General features: G+C 46.5%; 1 protein-coding gene and 1 long non-coding RNA gene across 2 annotated transcripts; both read left to right on the top strand.

The window, feature by feature from the left end:
• The first annotated feature begins 215 nt into the window (after positions 1-215).
• Positions 216-2,369, top strand: LOC309884716. Its single transcript, XR_014318669.1, has 3 exons — positions 216-350; positions 1,810-1,889; positions 2,266-2,369. It is a non-coding gene; the product is annotated as an uncharacterized lncRNA (long non-coding RNA).
• A 609-nt stretch (positions 2,370-2,978) lies between these two features.
• On the top strand, positions 2,979-17,307 carry LOC309884956 (T-box-containing protein TBX6L). Its single transcript, XM_082774449.1, has 10 exons — positions 2,979-3,267; positions 5,405-5,722; positions 10,110-10,254; positions 11,243-11,345; positions 11,799-11,963; positions 12,286-12,432; positions 12,952-13,022; positions 14,197-14,288; positions 15,604-15,796; positions 16,748-17,307. The coding sequence occupies exons 2-10, from the start codon at positions 5,707-5,709 to the stop codon at positions 17,172-17,174; spliced, it is 1,359 nt and encodes a 452-aa protein (XP_082630575.1). The 5' UTR covers positions 2,979-3,267; positions 5,405-5,706; the 3' UTR covers positions 17,175-17,307.
• The last annotated feature ends 3,465 nt before the right edge of the window (positions 17,308-20,772 follow it).

Genomic DNA, 20,772 nt, shown 5'->3' with positions numbered 1-20,772 from the left:
ACAATCCATTCTGCCCAGGATTTTTTCCTGATCTCAGTTCATGGTTAAATTGAAACGCCAGCAATTTTTAAGCTCTGCCTAATGCTTCTCTTTGCGTTTTCCTGTGTATGCGTGTGTATCTGTACAAAAATATTTCTGCACGAGTGTTAACCCAGAGCTGTTCGCTGCCTGTTTTCTAAGGCTGATCCTTTATGCTTCCTTGCAGGGCCCCAGGTGTGCAGGGGCAGAGAGCATTCCCCAGCGCAGGAGAGGACGGGCAGCACTATGCAGCATTGTGCTTTTGGCACTTTCCTCTGCTGTGTGACAAAGCTGGTCTTGCTGCCTCTGAGCTGTAAAGTCCTTCAAAAAAGGTATCTTTTGTGGATTTGAGCGGGACAGAGTGCTGAGCCGCGTCTGGGAGACACAATGGGTTGACAGGAAAACAGTGCACCTAACATCAGGAGTCTGTGAAAACTTGAAAGAGCTCTAGACAGAAATATTTTGCATTTGACTCTGGACTGTAGCCTTTGAGGCCAAAATCAGCCTTCAGTGTTAAGTGGCTGTTAAGTATTTCCCTTCTTGTCTCAATGCTAACTAACTGCTGGGAGAAGTGGGTGCATATTCCAGGAGGGCTGGGGAGGGCGGATGTGATAAAGAGGAGACAGAAGAGCGTGTGCTTTTTAGTTCAGGAGCCACAGCTTTGTGGTCAGATACCTCAATCCACAAACCCGCGAGAGGAAAAGCCTCTGTTAAACTTCTAATGTACTACTTTTCATTTGCATGGGCAACTTTCACATGTTCCCTTCCCCAAAAGGTTCCCGGCACTGCTAAATGCAGCCCTCCTCAGGGTGGGCGCAGGCATGTGGCCAGTCCCCGCAGCACACTGCACCTCAGTCCAGAGACCCTGTTGTGAATTTAACATCGAGCTGTTACCAACAGGCCCTCTCCAACCAACTGTTTTGTTTTACCAAATGTGATTTTGCTTGCTGAGAATGCCGGGAAGATTTTGGGGTAATACAATTTGGGACTCAGCACGGGGCTTTCAGCCCTACAAAGGGCTGCCTTCAGTGGGGCCTCTTGCGTGGGTTCCAGTATGGGAATGGCTGAATGCAAATGCACATGTAGCACACCTTGAAGACAGACGACAGCTTTTACCAGGAAAAAAACATCCAACCCAGCTGCTTAAAGAAAAAAAATAAAATTAAAAAAGTACCATTTCTCACCATAAAAAGAAAATACTGTACTATGGGAACTGCTGTAAGGAACCAGGAAGGCACTGTTCCTTATGCCTACCACAACAAGAAATTTTAATTAATACTTTACCAGAGGATCTTAAAATACTTTGCAGGCTTTTACTGTTCCTGTAGCCTCCCCATAGAGAGACTGGCTTATAAACCTGCCTGACTTCAGACTGCCCATGCTGCCAGAGGCAGACCTCTCTATCCTGATAGATCCTCGTCAGTTCACTTAGCCAGTTCAGTGTCTGGTTGAAGTTGCACTTAGATCTCTTTCTGTATGCGATATTGGTCACTAACAAGGCCAGGGAGTTGCATACTTCAAGGCTAGCACAGCTGTAGGTACAACACTTCCATCATTTTTGTTTTCTCTGGAAAAATACTGCTTTTCCCCACTGCCCTGGGTGTGCGCAGTCAGGCCTCATTTGCTCTGCAGCAGGCTGAGCCTGTAGTTAAGGGACAGATTGGTGGGCTTTAAAGGTGACTGGAGAGTCTGAGGCTGCTTCAAGTTTTTAATTAAGTATGAAAATATGTAGCAGACTATTTTTTTTATTTTGAGTCCCATTAACGACACACTGTCTTCCCATATTTTCAGTACTCATCCTGTGCAGATGGCAGAGTACCCTTCGTAAAGAGCTGCCAAGATGCTCTGAGACCGTGGCCTACATGCACCTGGTAGGAATCTGCTGAGTTGCATTTAAATGGCAGAAAGGCAATCTTCATGTTGTAGAGGGGAGTATTTCTTAAATGCATTTTACGCATCTCCGTGTTACTTTATTTGGCTTGACAAACTCAGGCAGACACCACTGTTTCACTTAAGCCCACCTTTATTAAAGCTGTTGTGATAATGCTTTCTCACAACAGTGTGCACAGAGGGAAGCCTGAAGTGGCTGCGTTGCTGTCTGCCATACCAGGGTGCTAATACAGATCAGCAAGTGATCCAAGGCTGGCTCATTCCAAAGATTGTTATTACTAATCTGTTTTTTGTTGCATTTCAGCAGTCTTCTCCCTGAGAGTCACTTTCATGCCTTGTGCTTGAGCTTGTTCTTAGGGCAGAACGGTGTCCTGGAAATGCTGCCTGGATGGAGGTGGTGCATCCTGTGCAGCCACTGGCAGACTCGGATCCTGATAGCCACAGTCTGCAGCTGACACGCTGTTCTTATCTGTTCTGCGGTCTGAGAGCCCTCATCACCAGCCAGAGATGGTGAAGTGATCACCCTGTCTCAAAGAGCTCTCAGTTCAGAAGGTAGGAGTGGGGGAGGGTGTGTGTGCTGGCCAGTTCCCTCCCGGGCCTGTTGAGTGTGAAGGGTTAAAACTTCACGTGCAGGAGAAGTGCCAGAAAACATTTGCCTTACTACAAAACACAGAGGGGAATGTTTCTTTCTAATCACCTCCTCAAAGAGATGCAAAGCAAAAAGCTCTTGACTTCTGCTTTTGTCATCACAGGTCCCCTCCCTTCTGTGCTGCCCTAGCTCATCCCCTTCAGCGTAGCAGGAGAGCCTACTGTTAGAGCTAGGCAAAGCAGGATTTTTACCTGCTGCTTGTAAATGAGCTTGGAGCAGAGCTGTGTATGTCACTGGCTTACACATATCAGATCCACTCTCTCTCCCTTCCCTTTCCTCCCCCTATCCTTCGATTTGCCAGTGAATTGTTAGACACCAGCACGTTCACCTCTGATTTCCCAGCAAACTGCCCAGGGCACTCTGTGGGCAGACAGGAGGGTAATCTGCTACATCCCCCTTTGCTTGTGATGAATTTCATGGGGATTGCTCCTGTTAGCCACGCTTGCCAGGAATAGTAACAAATTCACTTTTTTTTTTTTTTTTTTTTTCACTTTTAAAACCTCTCCAGTGCAACTAGAATGGCTGGGAGAAAGCTAGTTGTTAACTAGTCATGGGTAATTAATGACTCCACCTTCCTCATCAATCAGCTGGGAAAAGCCAAAAGGATCTGAGTACTTGTAGCAAATGTGTGTTCTCTAGACATGCTGATCCGCAGTGTGCAAATGAAGTGGCAGCAGGAGACCATCTGATCCCCTTTCGTGGAAGAAGCAGTAAGTCATGATACACATCCCACGCTCTTGTCAGGTGAAGAGTCTGAAATTCCCAGCGCTGCTGCTGCTGTTGTGCAGATTCTAACTGTGTGGGATGTTGATCCATCTCACTGCTAGCTTGAATATGACCCAATTTTTGTTCCATTTTCCCTTTTCAGATTCTGATTATGGTCGTCTTTTCTGCTGTCTGCAGTTAAACTACTAGCATTACAAAAGCAGGACACAGGGAGCAGATTTGACGCTGCCTTCCCTTTTGTAGCAGAGCAGAAAAGCATTTCTGCATCCTGTTCAGTTTGTCTGGTAGTGGCTCTGCAAGTACAAGCAGAAGAGATTTGACCTTGATGCCATTTACAGTTGATCTTTTTCCTTCCAATGTATTTTTCTACACATGTAATAAATAATCTCCAGCTGAGCTACAAGTTGATGTTACCCCACTAGATGATAACTTCCTCCTCAGTGGTACTGAGCCCCTAGTTCTGGATGCCCCCGAGTTAGCTGAAGCTTGTGGTCTGCTGCATTATCCCGTAGTTTTAAAGGGTTGTCAGGAAGGCTGGATGTGGTCCTTCAAAGTTGCCAGGAGCCAGTGGACCATCTCCTGCTATAAAATCCTCCTCAGGACTTATCAAACTCTCTAACCCCTTTCTTTTAAATGTTCTTCCTTGCCACAATAAACACTGTCCTTTCTTGCCCCCATCCCCCACAGTAACAGAATGCCTAAAATTCGAAGTAATAGTGAAAAAGAGATGGGCCCTACTCTGATTAAATTCCTTTGTCCTCTTTGCGTGTTGTTTCATTGCCTGCTCCAAAAGGCAGAAAAAGTAGAACTAAAAGCATGTTCTTCTATAGGAACTGACTGTAAATAAATTCAGGATGTTTTGCCTGTCAGACTAAAAATCCGTCCCAATAATGTGATTCACAAAAAAATCCTGTCCCAATAATGTCATTCACAAAATAAAAAGTGTTTGTTTTATTGGGAGGAAAACTAGACCATGAATCAGCTGCAGCCTTCCAGCAATGCTCTTTGAAATGAAGAACTCCTAAATTTGTTGTGCAGGATCCATCTCTGGCCCATCGAGACTGATGTCCTGCTTTTGACCTCCTCTTTTTGAACACCATCTCGGACCTGTAAATGTTAGTATAGCCGTTTCTGTCCATGAATGTGTAGAACTCCCTTCTTCACTGAGGCGTAGCCACTGGTTTGTGACCTGAAGCATGAGGCTTGATTGCTGTCTCTTAGCACTTGTAAGCACTTGTAAGTACAAAAGCTAATGGTCACACTTGCTGAATAAACTAATTAAGGGAAAACACTGAAGTCCTTCAGCTTGTGCACAGCCTTTCGTTCAGTAAGAGCAGGCCTAAATAAAACCAGTGCCTGGTCCACACCTGAGACTTTTAGATCACTTGCACTGGTGCTGGAAGGTGCCAGCTGAAGAAATTTGCTGCCAGGAAAACGATGTGCTAGCATAGCTGTGTCATTAAAGCAACTGCAGCTTTCAGTGATGAAGCTCAGCAGAAAAAGGTATCGTGCAGAGCAGCCTCAGCTATGAGCTTGAGAATGTCTGATGCAGTGGTGAGGACCAAGCCAAAAAAAAAAAAAAAAAAAAAAACACAACAAAACAGAACAACAAAAAAACAATACAACAGGAAAATGAACGGTACAGTTAAAGTCTATGAATGGAGAGGTTGGTTAGGTAGGTAACACTGTACCATCACCTGCATTTCTGTGAGTGGAAAAGACATCTTTTGGTAAATGTATATGTTACCTCAGTATCCCAGATTTGAGCTGGGATAAAACTCTCAAAACTCAAGTTTTCCATGGACTGTTAATCACTCACTTGGGGAATAAACAACTCAATACAGTCCTGATTCTGATACCATAAATCAATGGTAAAGTGATTCTGTGCTTGGAGATGAAAATTATATCAAATCCTTGGAATGGACAAGAAAATTATATCAAATCCTTGGAACGGTCTTAAAATGTTTAAGGTTTTATTTAGTAGATAAGTCTTTAACTAATGTTTTTGGTTTTGTCTCTATTTGTTTAAAAGTGCGTTAGCAGTAAATCAAGGTGCATTTCCCCTGTAGGGTTTCCTGTATGTCAAAGCCATGTTAATTCTCTTTGATTTTCTTCCCTTAGCCCCAGCCATTGCTGCAGATCCTTCCTCTCTTTGTCCCTTTGGACATCAAAGGATTGCAAGGGGACAGCCCTGGCGAGAAGCTCCTCCCTGCTCATTAGCCTCCATAAAACAGGAACTCACCTTGGCTAGCTGTGCTTGGAGTCCCATCCTCATCTCAGTCACTCTTGACACTGGATCTCAGATGGAACGGCTTTTGCTTGCTGCAGGAAATCAGACCTGCTTTTGAACTGGACTATTTGGGCTCCCTTTTTACAGACTCTGGTGGCTGAGCAACTTCCTAGACTCCACAGTACATGGAAAAATGCAAGTTTTATCAGGTAGGTAAAGGACTCCCTCCTATTCCTTACTGCGTGGAAAGATCCTAGAGATACGCCAAGAATGCACAATAATTTTAGAAAGCGAACAAGCCATCCTGAAGGGATACCAGCATTTATAGTATGTGTGTGGCTAGAGATAATTTCTAAATTTTGTTGTAGGAATGGTTGAACAATTGTGGTTTTGAATGTTCTTTGGGAGCTGTGGAAGATCTTTTGCAGAGGTTCACTCACTCTTGTGCCCTAAACTCCCTTATCTGGGTCACCTTGTGCAATGTGATCATTCACTGAAGGATAAAGATGTTTTTTGCATATTGTCTGAAAAGTAGCACAATGAGTTCCTTTGGGTTTGAAGGCCATAGAAGGTATGGAAATATTTCATATGTTGCTAATAGTTCAGATGCAAACCGTCTGTTTTGCCTGCCCCTGTCTTTTTTCTGCCCTTTGATAATATAAACTCCAAGCAGACATACCCTGCAACTTCTACCAGCATTTTATGCCCAAACACAGCGGTGTGTTTTTTTTTTTCTTTTTCTTTTCCACAGGGTTTTATTTATGGTTTTCTTCATCAGTCCTTCTCACAGCAAGCTATTAACCTCTTTATTAACCTCTGTGCGGGGCATGATCAGTTGGGCACAATGGCAGATAATGCATCGGGAAACTAAGGACCAGTCCAGGGGCACTGAGTGTGTCTGTATAACCGAAACCCAGATTTAGTCCCATGTTTTCCTCTGTGCTGGAAGGAAACAAATGTTTGCCTAGTTTAGGTATGCAGTTCACCTACCCGTTAGAGGTGGCAGGGTATTCTCACCTTCTTTTCTCTATTGCAGTAATGAGTTGTTTCATAAGCAAAATACACGTACGATGACTTCCAACTTTGCCATTGTTTTGTTTTTTTTATAAAGCCATCTGTAGGGTGCTGATTGGATTCATACTGATTTCTGCCACATCAAGAGAACTTTAACTTAAGCAAAAGTGCAAAAATGAAAATCACGCGTTGCAGTATTTTGTTATGTTAAGGATTCCAGCTCTTCCAGAAGTCATCTGATTTTCTTATTGCGTTGTTTATGGTGTATGACCCTACACAGCAGAAATATGACTGCATGCATTTGAGAGGTGAAGCCATTGCACTTGTAGAAACACAGTCCTTTCGTTAGCGCCAAAAAAGCTTTTTGGCTCCAGGAAGTGAGGTTTCTTCCAGGTGTTCCTACTGGCATATATAAGGTCAGAAAACATGGGTTTAATTGATTATTGGCAAAAATAATTTATCAGATAGCTTTTCGTACTGATGTGTGTTTCTTCCCCGTGGACGCTAGATAGCTGTTAGCATGAGACTTCACTGAGAATAAAACAGAAACAATGTAATGATAACCAGTTTTGATGAAGATAAGAAATGTACCTTTTACCTTGTTGGAGTTTCCCACTATTGCAAACCTTATACTATACTTTATGGGAAGTCTGCAACAGATTTTCTGACATCATGTAATTGTCTCAGTGGTGGACAATTAATTGAGGGACTGCTTTCAGTGAGTGAATTAATCTCCAGCATCTTCTATCCAAAGATTTTTGTTCCTTTCCCTCAAAGCATTACTGAATTTACTCTCATTTTCCTTTCTCTCCATCTCCAAGATAGGAAAAAGATAGGTACAGCCTAATTTAGACAGAAACCAAAGCACAAACCGGTCTTGTTTGTATCAGGGCTTTAAAATCAAGCATGGAATAGAGTGAAGATCTCTTAATTTTCAGTGCTGGCCTTTATCATAGCAGCTCTACGCCTTCATCTTGGCATATGTTTCAAAATGTGCCATGTGCGGTAATAATATGGTAATAGTAATGAATAGTTTTACAGTAGCTTGGAACTAAAATTCTTGGAAGATGTTTAAGTTGCTTTCAAATAATCCTTAAAACCTAAGGTACGCAGAAGAGGAAACATCAGAAGTACAGACCTAACAAATCCAGCTCAGTGCTTGGCCGCCCTGCCACAAAGCTCTTAGTGGTGTAGTTCCAACACGCGGGCATCTTTATGGGGAAGACGTGAGCGTGAGCCTTGGCGTTAGTTGGATGGGCACAAACTAGGAGTGAATTTGCAAGCCAGCCTCTGGCTCTGCAAAGCACATCTGAAATAGATCCTGCAAATGGATCCACCACTGCAGAATCCCCTCGAAGTTGATTGCACATGACTTTGCTGTCAGCAGTGAGGGTCTACCAGAAGGCTCAGTCATTACGGTGGTCCAGATCCACATGCAAACTGTAAAGATCCTGTTTCTCAGCCTCTGACTGGGCACACAAAAGCTGTGACAAGAATGACATCAACAACATTTTAAAGTCTTTGCTGCAATGTTTATTGCATGCGCAGCTCTTTCTCCCTGTCACTCATACAGGTGTGTGGTGGGATCATTTTGGTAAAAACAGATGATAACGTCGGCCTTTGATTTTTAATTCAGTACTGAGCTCCTTTTACTTTCATTCTTTTTGATTTCTTTGTTGGAAGTCTCTCAGTAAGGACTCCTGAGATCTCCCTTGTTGTAGTCTCATTTAATGGCATTGGAATTTGCTTACAAAAATGTTAATTGTAAAATTCATTTGGGGAAAGGAGGGAGCATCTGTCGAGCTAATCAAAATCTGTTTGCATGTATTTGTGACTGGATGACTCCTGTGGGAAATCAGCCCAATTTTATTGTAACTCCTTTTGATACATGTGCTGCACTGAGCTACCCAATGCATCGTCTCGTGGCAGCTTTCATGTCTCTGCAAGAGGATATGAGGGAAGCTTTAGTAGGAAGATGTTAACAGGCTAATCTTAGTGAGCAAACTAGGTGTCACTTCTTAGCCAGTTCATTAATGTTGGATCAAAGCAGAAAAAAGGGTAAAGGGTTTTTTTTTTTTTGTTTGTTTGTTTTTTTTTAATGTCTAAAGACCTTTACAAACTGGCAGAATTATGTTTAAACGTTCCTTAATTCCTAATATAGTGGGAAGAGGCTTGCATTGAGTTGTTTTTGTGGCAATATGTCGCTTTGTGAAAGAAGCCGTTTTCTCTGGAAGTAGTTGCCTAATTTTCATGTTTATTCTTTTAAAGATATTACCCAGGAAAACTGTAACAAGGTGATAAAAACCCTTATTTCTGATGTACTGTGAATAAAATCCAATCTAGGCTAAGAGGCAGAAAAATCTCCCTTTTAAGCAAATAGCCATGGCTGGTAACACAACACCCAGCAGAAGTGGCCTGCCCTCGTTAAACTGAGGACAGTGCTGCCGCTGTGAGCACTCTCCGAGCCAAGCAGAGTTACTGATATGTCCTTCATACACAGAGCAGTGTTAGCAAAGCCTTGCTGGCTTTGAAATCAATCCACCAGTAGCTACACCAGGCCACACTTTTGGACCTAGAGTCTTTTCTGCCTGAGCTCTTCAGTAGGGCAGCAGCAGCAGCGATCTTGTGTGTGTTACAGTAGCTTTATGTGAAGAGCTCCTATGGAAGGTTTTTAATCCAAACGGCATTGCAGAGGAGGTAGGGACTGTCGGCACTGAAGTTTCTCCGGGGTAGTTTTCCCTTCCCCAGGAGCATGATTAGTCCTTTGCCTTCTGCTGCCGTCACAGGCATCTCAGTGGTCTCCATCTCCAAGCCCAGTTCAGATCAGCCATCCTTTTTTTTGGAATATTCCCTGGTCCAGGTCTGTCTCCTTCCTTTCTTGTCTCCATTTACATCTTGGTCTCCTGTCTATCCCTCTGTAGTCCTCTGGAGTGACTTTTCACCTCTGCTACCGAATATCTGTTGTTTTCTTCTACTGCTACAGTTAAAATATTTCCAATCCTTTTTCATTCTCTTGGTAAAGTGTTTTGTGTAACCCTGATCATACCAGAACAGGAATAAAAGCAGATTGTGGTTACCTAGCAGTCAGAGCTGTGGAATAAAGGAAATCAAGTTCAATTTGTTCAACACACAGATCTTTACAAAAGGACTTATCCCCTAAAACTAAACCTGTCAAAGAAGCCTTTATTCCTTCTGAGTCTACTAAGTAACAAAGAAGCCTTGAAAGGAAGATAATGGATTTTATTTAAGAGGTTTATTGTGGTGCGGACTACTGAGCTCTTGGCAGCACCTGGGCCTTTCCTGGGTAAAATCCATAACATTCACCTACCTGAGCTAAACCAGGGCTGTGCCCTGTGCACTGATGTGGGGCTGAGAAGTCCTGGGGGCAGGTAGGAGGAGTGAATGACCAGATGTAGAGCCCATCTGTTACAATAGCACGTGAAATTTGGTAACTGTGAGCACAGGTACTGGGAGGGCTGACGTGGGTGCTGCTTCTCAGAGCCCTGCCTCTGCGCAGGAGAGGCTGCTTCGTGCCGGCTCCCCTCCTGCCTGTCTGAAGTTACTGTTTTCTCTCCCTCCTAGACGTGAAAGCACCGTGTGATGCACTTCCTTCCCCCAGCCTGGAGCCCTACCCACAGAGCTCCATCGTGGTCACCCTGGAGGACATGGGGCTCTGGATGAAGTTTCATCAGATAGGAACTGAGATGATCATCACCAAATCTGGCAGGTGAGGGGAGCAGGACAGCTGCCCAAACCACACCCTTCCAATCTGTTTGCAAAACTCCAGCACTTTTTTTTTTTTTTTTCATGATAGCTCTTAAACTGTTAGCCAGTTATGCGCATCTCCCTGCCTCTGGCAGAAGACTTGTGTTTTCAGGATGTCCTAGAGGTCCAAACTGTGAAGTGCAAAAGGTCACTGTGGGGCTGATGTGTTGTGAAATCTTCTCTGCTCTTATCTCAGTACTTAACACCGATGTTCATCCTGTCGCTGGGAGGTTGCTCTGGAAAGTGCCCTGATTTTATTTTGCCTCCGTTGCGGGCAGGAGCAGTTGAGCAGTAAATACCTGGGTTTGATTCTGCAAGTGCAGATGAGAACGTGGCATAGAATGGTAATGATCAGTGCAAGCAGGCTACTCTAAAATTCAAATTTAAATCATGTGTTGGGGAGCTTGCAGTGAAGGAATATGAAATTGTAATGTATTGTGTCAACTGCTGTGAGCTAAAGCAATCCCTTTGGGTAGGGACGTAGCTGTTGAAGCTTTTTTGCAAAGTCAGAAGATAAAAGTGGTGGTAGGGAATACTGGAACGGAAAGCTAGATCTGTTCTCAGATGAGCACAACCCACGCTAGAAAATCCTTTAATCTGTGCTCCAGGTCTGTGCTAGCTGCATAAAGCTAGGAACTACATGCAAATTCCAAGTGCTTTCTTTAAGTTTTCCACTGTTGCATTACAGGAGTCAGAAGAACAAAAGCAATAACCATGTCAGGCCATCAGAGACTACTGTCCCCTTAGTGCCTATTCCACCTAAACCCATAGGATTAGACAATCAATACATCAATAAGATAGTAGAAACGTTCAGTAGCTGGCCTGTAGAAATACTGCTACCAGAACTTTGCACAGCAGTGAGTGAACGTGACCTGCTGCTTGGGTAGATCATGAAACAGTATCCACTTTATACAGAAATCCTTATACTGTATATTTAATTTCTCCTTCAGACGCATGTTTCCACAATGCAAAATCAAAGTCTCTGGCTTAATCCCATATGCCAAGTACCTCATGCTGGTAGATTTTGTGCCAGTGGACAACTTCAGGTACAAGGTAAGTACTTTAAATGATAGACGTTATGCTTTCCTTCCATTGTTGTTTGAAACAGATTAATCTTTATGCTTCACTGTCCAGGCTGATAAATAAATTGTCTTGGACAAAGTTCAGAAGTAATTGGTGGATTTTACGCCTCTCTGCAGTTATTTGTCACTTATGCTTGGGGAGCAGCTGGAGAGGTAACTAATCTTCATTGTAAGCAGTACTATTTTGATCGTGATTCATGTCAGACTTCTCTGACAACCACTGGGAGAAAGGGAGGAAAAATGAGGCCTAAACTTGGAGGTGTTTCGGTAACATGATCATGGCTCATGAGAGAAAATCTGCTACTTGTCAGGACTGCATGCCTCAGAGGAATCCACTAAATCATGCAGTGAAGCAAAGTTGCTGGGGGTCCTTATAACAAAAGTAGGTTTTTTAAGCTCTAGATTTCCATCTTTCCCTTCACAGTGGAATAAAGATCAGTGGGAAGTTGCTGGAAAAGCAGAGCCCCAGCTCCCTTGTCGCACCTACGTCCACCCAGATTCCCCAGCTCCTGGCAGCCACTGGATGAAAGAGCCTGTCTCCTTCCAAAAACTGAAGCTCACCAACAACACTCTGGATCAACATGGGCACGTAGGTTGCAGCTGGCCTTTGTGCCGTTCTCTCTTGGGATTAATTGTAGATAGATATTAAGTGAAATGAGATGTGCGAGAAATTAGATTGTGGAAATTAAAAGATATCCAAGGGCCCTCTCTTCCTTCCTCAGCCCGGCCTTTCTGCTCTCTTAACTACCTGCTAAGGAAGGTTTTAGTCTCTGCTGTCTAGGTGAAGACACCAGTTCTAGGCAGGAACCCCTGTTTTGAAAGGGATGTCCTGAGAGTCTCCACAGAAGACTTTGCACAGTGCATTAGCAGTGGTTGCACATGGAAACCTTCTCCTTTTGTTTCTGTGCCAGATCATCCTCCACTCCATGCACCGTTACAAGCCTCGCTTCCACATTGTGCAGGCAGATGACCTCTTCAGTGTCCGCTGGAGCATCTTCCAAGTCTTCAGCTTCCCTGAGACTGTCTTCACTTCTGTTACTGCCTACCAGAACGAGCAGGTACAGTGTGCAAGTCCTTTGACACATTGTTAAATATTCTGTCCTTAGAAATCATGTAGAGGGAGATGTCTCCTTCAGAGCTGGGTGCCTGTGATGGACAGGGGAAAGAAATCAGCACGTTATTGTTCTTGTAGAAAACGTCTACTCAGGGATTAGATGAATCCTGCACACTAATTGATCACTGACAGGGCACTTAATACAACAGAATCCCAAATGCAGTAAAAAGTAGAGAGAGAGGTCCAGATGTAGGTACCGGCCCTGTGTATGTGTCTGGTCAGATCAATATCACTCAAATTCCCACTGAACCTGTGAAAGTCACTTCTCTCTAGATCTTACTTCCTAATTAATAGAGGGAACTGCTGGGAGAGCTCAGATGCTGTGGCAAGGGCATCCCCCAAACACCTGCCCCTGCCCTTCTTCCCCCAAAACCTGTTGTGATAAATACTGAGGTGAAGGTCTTGAAATAATAATGAGCCCAACCAGTTACCACAATACTGAATCTTGGTCCTTTATTTTAAGATCACAAAGCTGAAGATTGACAACAATCCATTTGCTAAAGGTTTCCGGGAGCACGGGAAGAACACTCGGCGGTAAGCTGTTTTTTCCATCTCAGTTTATGTATAACCAGAGTTTACTTGTGAATTCTACACAAGTCCACAGAGCAAAGTATACCAGCTAGTTCTGCAGAGCTTTTTGCTCTGGACATTGCATTTATCCGTATCTGGGAATGATGCTGCGCAGAAGCTGCCCAAGAGGCTTGGGGAATGGGAGGAAACAGAGGATTTCCTACAGAAATGTGTGAAACGTGACAGATTTGATACCTTACATTGTGTTGTAGTTTGGATCTAGATTGGAATCTGACATGGGAATAGTGGTGATAAAGGTAAAAGGACTCCACAGTAGATTGTTCTGTCCCTGTGAGATCAGCTTGCTTCTGACGTTTGAAGGCTCTCACACCTCCTTTTCTCTTTTGTGGAAAAGTGTCTCTTCGAGCAGCAAGTTTTGTCTGCAAGAGGAAAGTCGAATACCAGTACAAGTGAGGTCTCTCTGGTCTGAGCGCAGCCAGTGGATGAGAGTTTAAACAAATAAGTAATCTTGAATGCAACCCACAAACTGGTAATAGAGAGGGAAAAAATGGTTTGTTTGTTTGTTTGTTTTTCCCCAAGCAGAAAATAGTACGAAAATATCTGAGATTTAGTTTTATCTTATGCCTGAAAAAAAAAAATCCTGAAGAAAAAAGGCCCAACCTGACTCTAGTTACTTAACCTTCAAAACTGTCAGAGATGTTCTTTCTCCTCATAATAGGATCATTTCTGACTAAGCTTTCCATTTAGGAAAAAGGCTGCTTTTAAGCAAAACACCCACCCTACTATACGCATATCTAGTAGTATGTGTATCCAACACTGGGTACAGTTACTAACTCAGTGCAAAAACCTGCTGAGGCTTCCACTCTGATTTTGCCTTTTGTACAAGCATGAAGGGAGCAGCAACCCCTTTACTGATTTATCCCCAGTATCCTGTGGGGCAAGAGCTCTCCCTGGAAGCTGATGCTTGTGGCAGGCAGCACAACTCTGTAAATCAACTGTGGCAAACATTCCCCATGGATCTGTCAAGTTGCTTTGTGAGCAGAAATATAACATGCAGGACATCAGAGAGGTTCATCCTATCTTTTTGTCTTCCAGGCCTTTGTCCAGCATCCCTTGTGTTATTTATCCGGGTAGAAAGCTAACTGCAAACTACTCCCATGCACTGTTTCTTTCCCAGGGAAGGACGAGCCAAATCCCAGAAGCCCAGTCCAGCCAAGGGCCAGAAGAGGAAGCTGCCTGAGGAAAAGGAGTCCGGTGCTGAGGAACGTGGTAATCTTGATAACAACAAACCCAGAGTCAGTCCCAAACACTGCCTAAGCCACAGGAAGGAAACCAGGCAGTGACATTGCTCTGCTCTGTCTGTTGTCTGGGGAGAGTGGCCTGGGCAGGGCACCCAAAGGGTGTTGCGTACGGCTTTGCAAAGCTGGAAAGTGGTGTTAATTCCCTAATTCAGGGAGGATGGCCAGGAATAAGGAATGACCGAGGGGGCAGCTTGAATGAGTAGGGAGAAGTGTGAGACAGGACCAGCGCATCCCTGTTTGAAGAATATTTTGCTCTATGCAGGTGAGAGGGAAGCAGTACAGCCCGCTCTTCCAACACTGCATTTTCTGACATGATGCTTCCAGAATGCAGAGAGTGCACCACTTGCCCCTGCCCACAGGTGGCAGCCCTGGAGGGAAGCCCCAGCACAGAAGTTTGGCCAAACAGAGCAGGGGACTGGGATGGGGAGCCAGAGAACATGCACAGTGACACGAATTCAGCTGCTTAAAATTTCTGATGCTTGCTTATGCTTTTTAATTGTAATCCTTGAAGGGCACCCACTTTGCACCCACGACAGCAGCCAGGAAAGCAGCTCAGAGAGATGTCTTTTAGTAGAATGAGCCAACAAATGATGACTGATCATCCTTTGTGAGACCTTTCCCTCTCTTAATTTCTGCCTGATATCCCCCCACACACATTCAGTTTGTGTTAGGATGAGGAAGGGGTTAGGAAGTCTTCTGACTGTGTATGGTCCACAGGAGCCTGCTCACATGTCACTTGTCATTAGTGACTGCTCATCAGCTCTCCATGCACCAGCCTCCCAGCCATGCTTTGTGACCACATGTGATCAAAGGCTGCTCTTTCAAAACATTTTCTTTTCAACAGTGATGCCAGCTTGCAGTGTCGCCCATGGCTTTCTTCTACCCATCTGCCTTGGTTCTTGTGTGTGCAGTTGTGCCAGCACTGGCGCTTGTACAGCTGGGTTGTGATGCAGATGGGGGAACTGATACCATTTTAAAGTAACCTTTACTCTTTTTGTTAGGTTATTTTTAAGCTTGATCATTCGGTGTTCCAGTTCAGGGCACTACTTGCAGTGGCACAGCTAGGGAGAGGGGACAGGGAAGGACTGAATGCCACAGTGTAAGGACAGAAAAAAGCAGCAAAGGGCTGGTTCCTTAAGGCAGTATGACTGCAGAAGAGGTAATAGTGTGTTTCCTTCCACCACTCTGCAATTAATTCCGCTGCTAATAAACCGTTGTGAGCCCTGGCTCTCTCTTCTCCTTTCTCATTTTTCCCTGTTCTTTCTTTCCCCACTGTGAGTCAGATTTCGAGAAAGATGAGAATGTGGATGTGAAGGAAGAGAGTAACCCCATTGCCGTCAGCAGTGGCTACCCCTTCTGGATCTCCGAGCAGAACGGCAGCCATGCCTTTACTGCAGCATCGCCGGCGACAGCCGACCAGAGGGAGGGTCCAGCCAGAGAGCAGCAAGTGCCTACCCCATCCTACCAGACATACCGGTAAGTCCCATCTCTCGGTGCTCGTGTCCAAAGTCACCCTTAAATTGATGGGAGTCCTCCTCTTCTACATGGTGTTTCCTAAGAAAAACAGCCAGAGTGAGTGAGGAAGGATATCTTTCTTTTGCATGCCATACTTGGGTGATAGGTACTCGAGCAGCATGGAGCTATCCCTGTAATAAAGCCTTTGTGTTACTTCTAGCCCACTGCTTCTGGGCATACTCATGTCTTAGTAGTGCTCTCTATTTCCCTGTCCTGAAATGCTTTCCCAGCCAACTTCATGTACCACAGAACTTGCCTGTCCTTTGGTGGGAGTGTGTTGGAGGAGTGGCAGGACTCCAGTGATGTTTCCCTCTTTGCCATTGCAAATTCAGACACGAGTTACAGTAAGCCCAGGCTAGAACTTAGCCAGAGCTAGGGCGGGCTGAGCTTACCTTCTCTGGCACTTAGCCCTTCTGTGTGGGTGACAGCTAGGTTTGGGCTAAAATCCACGTTAACAATAAGACAAAGCAGTAGGTGAGGCTGTATTTGCGTGGGAGTTAATGTGCAATCAGCCAACACGTGAAGGTGGAGAGTGACTGAGCTGATGCTCCTCTGCCCCCTTCTGATACGCAATGTGTGTAAGTGCATTGGAGAACAGGATGGCTCACTTTGCTTTCATGCAAGTATTCTCACGTGGGAAATCATTGTGAAATAGCTGACACATTGCACATTCCCACTCTGGGTCAAGGCTTCTGGAAGCAAGGCACACGGAGGGAGTAAGAAGCCTGTACAGAGACAAATGGTCCTTGTAGACATGCTTGTTTTGAATGGACAGCAGATGTTTGAAACAGTGAGGAGAAGAGGGCATGCTAAGGGCTTGCCCTGACTTTCCCTGAGGAATCTCTGTGGGTTTTCAGTGGTTTTCTGCTGCGGTAGGTTTGACTTGCTCTTCTCTCTGCCCTCGGGGCTCAGGTTCCATGAAGCTGGGGACAGCCAGCAGCTTCCTGCCCGCGACGTCGCCGCCTTGAATGACTTCCGAGCAAGGTGCCACCCCTTGGATCTTGCCACAGTGCCTGAGCACGACTCCAAACAGCTCCCAGAGGGCTTCACCAACCTGCCTCCGCTCCCCCCGCCTCTGCCCCCTCCCCAGGACTATACGGGAGTGGTGAACATGGCTCTGGACTCGGTGGGGAAACCTGGAGCCCGAGCGCCCATGTACAGTCCGTACGGCACCGAGCAAGGTCTTGGCCAGTGGATGGTGCCCTCCCACAGCCAGTACAGGGCAATGAGCTACTCGGCCTTCTCCACAGATTACAACACACAGGGGGCTTCAGGACATGCCCACGGGACCGTGGCAGAGTGGAGCCAGTACCCGCTGTTCCCCTATGCCTGCTGGTGAGCAGGGAAGAACCTTCTCCATGAAAAGACTAAAAGAAAATTGTAAATGAGGACAAATTTGCTCTGGGGTGTTAACCTTGAAGCCTTGTCTACACTAGACAAGGAGGCATTGCCACAGACGGGAGCATGGGACACCTTCAATTCCTTGTCTCCTTGCTCAACAGCCCTCGTGGTATTTCACAAGCAGCAGCAGAAGTGCTGGCAGCCCTGGCTATGGCAGTGCACATCTGGCTGAATCAGTGTGTTCTGCATTGTTTGTTTCCAACAGGAGTGGCACACAAGCTGTAAGAGCAGTAGTTAAAGAGCTGCCAAACCCTGTCCCAGTCTGCATTTGCATCTTGCATGTGGCAGCTTCCAAAATCCAATCCTCACAGGAAAATCAGTGCAAGGAGATAGGGGCTGAGGAGCTTCAGTTAGCCTTCCAGGTGGCCAAGAAGCTGTAGAAGATTTTTGCGAAGACAAGCAAAAAATGCAATCCCAGTGACTCTTTGAGCAGTTCCCTCACTTAGTATAGTCAAACTGAAGCTAGAGTCTTGCCTTTTTTTTCCAGGAGCATGTGACGGTAAAATATCCAGTGAAACGTGTTTGCAGGTCATGCAGGCAGGGAAGAGTTTGTCCTCTGCAAGAGAATCAGCAGCAAGGCTCTGTGTTGTGTCTGCGTGTCCCTCATGCCCACCCCTCTTCTGTCACCCCTAGATTCGAGGTTAGTGAAATACTTTTCCTTCTGCTGGTGGTGGAGGGAGGTCGTTCACAGAATTTGGGGCTGCTCCGGGAGCCTCCGAAGGCCTGTGCCTGGCCCGAATAGGGCCCTCAGCAATGGTGCTGGCCGTGTCACTCTGACCTCTTCCTTTCGAGGGAGAGGAAGTCTTTCGCTGTGAACTTCTTCCTTCCTCCACCCCCTGCCACCCCTGGGGAATTTAACTTATAGCTGTTGTGTGCTGTGCTATGAGAAAGCTTAGTCAGAAGACACTCCTGACCAGCCTGGCGCTGTGCTTTGCCCACATCCTTTAGCACAGTGAAAGCACCGTAGGCACGGAGCTGTGTGCCACGCTGCTCTCTGCCCCGCTGGAGAGCTCGGCACAGTCCTCGTGCTGCTGCTCGGGTGCCTGTAGGGATCTGCTTCCATGTCCAGTCAGCTGTCAGTGCTTTCACCTTCCTTACCTCTGGTCCCCTCTCCTGGAGGAGCTGTTCTGTCTGTGAGCAGCCTGCAAGGTGCCTGGCACAGAGGATTTATTTTTGTCCTTGTGTTCGAAGGGGGAAGTGTCCCCGTTTGCCCAAGTGGGGTCTTGTTTGAGACAGGCTCTTTGCTTCTCAGAGAGGATAGGTGTGTTCCTTGTTGTTATTTAGGGAATGTTTTCTTGTAACACTTGCAATAAACTGCTTTGTGGTCTGTAGCCGTCAGTAGGCAGTGAGGTGTGTCCTTTAGTCCGTTTGCCAGATGGCATCCTGTGTGTGTGTGTAGCAAGATGTTCTCTGAGCAGACCAGGCCAGCGCTGTGCGTGTGCATAGTGTAGAGGTGTTAAATTGTGTTTATTATTGTTAAAATGACTTTGAAGAGTAGCCCTACGTATTTGTGAAACTCCACTCCAATGACTACTTCCTTATTTAAATAGCATATTGCTAACCGGCCTTGCACCACAATTACATGTACAGAGCAGCCAAATACTTCCCCTCAGCCTCACAGGATGGGCGTGAGATGTGCAGCACACAAATAAAGGTCAGGCTTTGCCACAGTGCATGTGATGATGTCGGCTCGCTGCTCCTCCGGCAGCACCCTCGCCAGTATTGACCTGTACCCGCTGTGCACCACACGCCTGCGAACGCGAGTGATTCACTGCGGAGAAATCACTCGGGGAAGAAACGTGGAGGAGCTTGTTGTTAGCCCCAGAGCGCCGTGCTTTCCTGCTGCCCACAGGCCAGCTGCGTGCAAAGGGCAGCTGTAAAAGCCTGTCCTCTTCGGGCGAGGAGAGGTCATGTCTCTGAGTGTCGGTAGTTCACTTTGCCACCACTGCTTTTCTGAGTCTTGGAGATCAGGTGAGAAGCCTGCCGAGGAGTTGGCTAGTTCCTAGGTCAGGTCCTTTATCCTAGAAGTCGGGCTGTATTTCCCTAGGGTGCTAATGAGGATGGAAACCGTGCTGTGGTGAGTACGATGAGCTGAAGAGACCTGGGCTATTTCCAAACCTTCAGAGCAGCTCTGGGGGTGCTGCTGCCCCACAGGGCCTGTTGGTAGGGCTGGCTTGGCAGGCGGCCGCCGCGCCCGGGTGGAAGACCTAGCTGTGTGCATAGGAGGAGCCAGTAATTACTCATCAGCCTTCTGCTGCAGCAGGACTCCTTGCCCTTCAGTGAATCATCCTGCTCGTTAGCGAGGTACCTTCACTTGCCTCCCGCCCGCCTCTGGTTAGGGACTGCAGCTCTGCTGCTCTGTGAAGCCTTGGAAAATGTTGCCCGTAGGTGTGTGCGCTCTGGACTCTGCTGCTGCCTCCTCCCTTTGCAGTTTCCACTCTGTTTTCTTCAGCTGTGGCATTTAAAATCTGTACGAGCTTGACTGAAGTCCTGTTTTTGCACACATGTGAGATAATGTAATGCCTCCCTGACAGCTTCAATAAAAGGAAATGAGACATGCGGAAGGCAGGCCATTAAGAGCAATAAAATAAACTCTGAAATGTGGTTTTTGTGCATCTCTTTCCAGCACGCCAGTGGCTCCGCTGTGGTCATGTTACCTGGAGCCAGTTCCTACCTGGCACACGCTGTTGATCTCAGCGCTCGTTGTTCTCTGCAGCTTACTCAGCGAGCCCCAGGTTATCTGCTTGCAGTGCTCGCTATGACTCAGTCTTGTGCTAATTCTTTGCAGCAAGTTATTTTCTCTGTTTTCTGCTCCTCTCCCGCAGCAGAGTTACATAAGGATGGGGACAAACAGACTCGAAGTAGGATCTAGGTACATTTCCTATGGGAAATAAAGACCCTGATTTATTTTGGTTTCTCCTACTGGTTTTGCAGCCACAAGCCCAGTCTGAGGCTGTTTCAATGCAAGTGGGGATGGCAGAAAAACACCACCTCGCTGCTCCCCGACCACAGACAGTGGCAAGGCCTGGGGGAAGCACCCGTGGTGCTGCTGCCATGACCCCACGGGGTGCTCGCCTCTCCCCAGGCCCTCACAAGGCACTGCGGTTCCTCCCAGAGGCGCGGTCCCTTCTCGCCTGGCCCAGGATGTGGCCTCTGCACGCTCAGCCACCCCCTGGCCCTACAGAAGCACCCCGCTGAGGGCAGTGGGGGTGGCGGTGGCGGGGGGAGCATCCTGCTGTGCCCTTCCTGCCGTAGCGCATATCCTGGGTCACCTCCACGGGAGCTGAGCGAGCAGCAGCAGCCCCCTCCCAGGAATAACAACATCCTTCGAGTCAAATGTTTTTTTATTGCAGGGCTTGAAAGCCACTTAAACCGTGAGCCCCGCGTCGGGGTCCCATACGGAGCCTCTTAGCAGGGGGCACGCAGCATTTGGCTGACACCAGCAAACAGCAGCCGGCACCTGCTGGCCCCTGCTGCGTGGGGCTGTGCTGCTGCTGAGCCCAACACCTCCTGCCTGGCTCTGGCAGGAGCCTCAG

Source organism: Aythya marila (assembly GCF_965140915.1).
Source record: "Aythya marila genome assembly, chromosome: 17".
NCBI classification, from domain to species: Eukaryota; Metazoa; Chordata; class Aves; order Anseriformes; family Anatidae; genus Aythya; species Aythya marila.
Note: the sequence above shows the minus strand (reverse complement) of the source record. Positions and strands in the feature narration are given on the sequence as shown.